This window comes from Haliaeetus leucocephalus, unplaced genomic scaffold, assembly GCF_000737465.1.
Source record: "Haliaeetus leucocephalus isolate CR32 unplaced genomic scaffold, Haliaeetus_leucocephalus-4.0 Scaffold566, whole genome shotgun sequence".
NCBI lineage: Eukaryota > Metazoa > Chordata > Aves > Accipitriformes > Accipitridae > Haliaeetus > Haliaeetus leucocephalus.
Window position 1 is genome coordinate 6,027,123 of NW_010973002.1, and position 1,020 is coordinate 6,028,142.

General features: G+C 58.5%; 1 protein-coding gene across 1 annotated transcript in view; it reads left to right on the forward strand.

Annotated features, from left to right (window-relative positions):
- Window positions 1-244: 244 nt before the first annotated feature.
- MEOX2 (mesenchyme homeobox 2) overlaps window positions 245-1,020 on the forward strand; it is a 53,865-nt gene continuing 53,089 nt past the window's right edge. Inside the window, exon 1 of the mRNA XM_010577638.1 lies at window positions 245-945. Coding sequence (XP_010575940.1) covers window positions 435-945 — 511 coding nt within the window. The 5' untranslated portion in view covers window positions 245-434. The remainder of the gene's footprint in view (window positions 946-1,020) is intronic.

Below are 1,020 nucleotides of genomic sequence, written 5' to 3' on the forward strand. Positions count from 1 at the left end.
GCCCGCTGACGGAGCGGCTCGGCGCGGGGACGGCGCTGGCGTTTTGGAGGGAGTTTGCATGTGGTCAGTGCTGTGTTGCTAAGCCAGCCCCCAGCTCACATTACACACTACTGTATTTATAACCTCTCGGAGCTGTTTCCCCCTTCAAGCAGTTCTCTGGGACCACCTTCTATTGGCTTCAACCTCTCCCACTTCTTGACATCTGAGCAGCTCTGAGAAAGGCTCATCTAGGTCCGAGTGTTTATGCAGCGGAGACTGGCCACTAGGGCTAAAGACCTGGATTATCTGAGCTCAGCTGCCTGCTGCAAAGTCTGTCGTTGCCTTTTTGGAAAAAAAAAACCCAACCCCGATCTGTTTACAGTGAAAGTTGACAAAGGGTGGTGAAGTTGGATCCTTCCTAAACTCTCCTGCCTGGAACCTGAGACTTGCATGCCATGGATCACACACTCTTTGGCTGCCTGCGCAGCCCCCATGCCACTGCGCAGAGCTTGCACCCTTTCTCCCAGTCTTCTCTTGCCCTGCATGGAAGATCTGACCACATGTCCTACCCTGATCTGTCTTCTTCTTCTTCCTCTTGCATAATAGCGGGATACCCCAATGAGGAGGGCATGTTTGCCAGCCAGCATCATAGGGGGCACCACCACCATCACCATCACCACCACCACCACCACCAGCAACAGCAGCACCAGGCTTTGCAGACGAACTGGCACATTCCTCAGATGTCGTCTCCTCCCGCCGCGGCCAGGCACAGCCTCTGCCTTCAGCCCGACTCAGGAGGACCCCCGGAGCTGGGCAGCAGCCCCCCCGTCCTGTGTTCAAACTCTTCCAGCCTGGGCACTAACACCCCCACGGGGGCAGCGTGTGCGCCAGGGGACTATGGCAGGCAGGCTCTGTCCCCGGTGGAAACAGAGAAGAGGTCCGGCAAAAGGAAAAGCGACAGCTCAGGTAACGGCTCACGCTTTCCCCTGCGGGGCGGGACCCCCGGGCGGAGGGTGCCGGGGGGAGCTGCGCTGCCGGGCC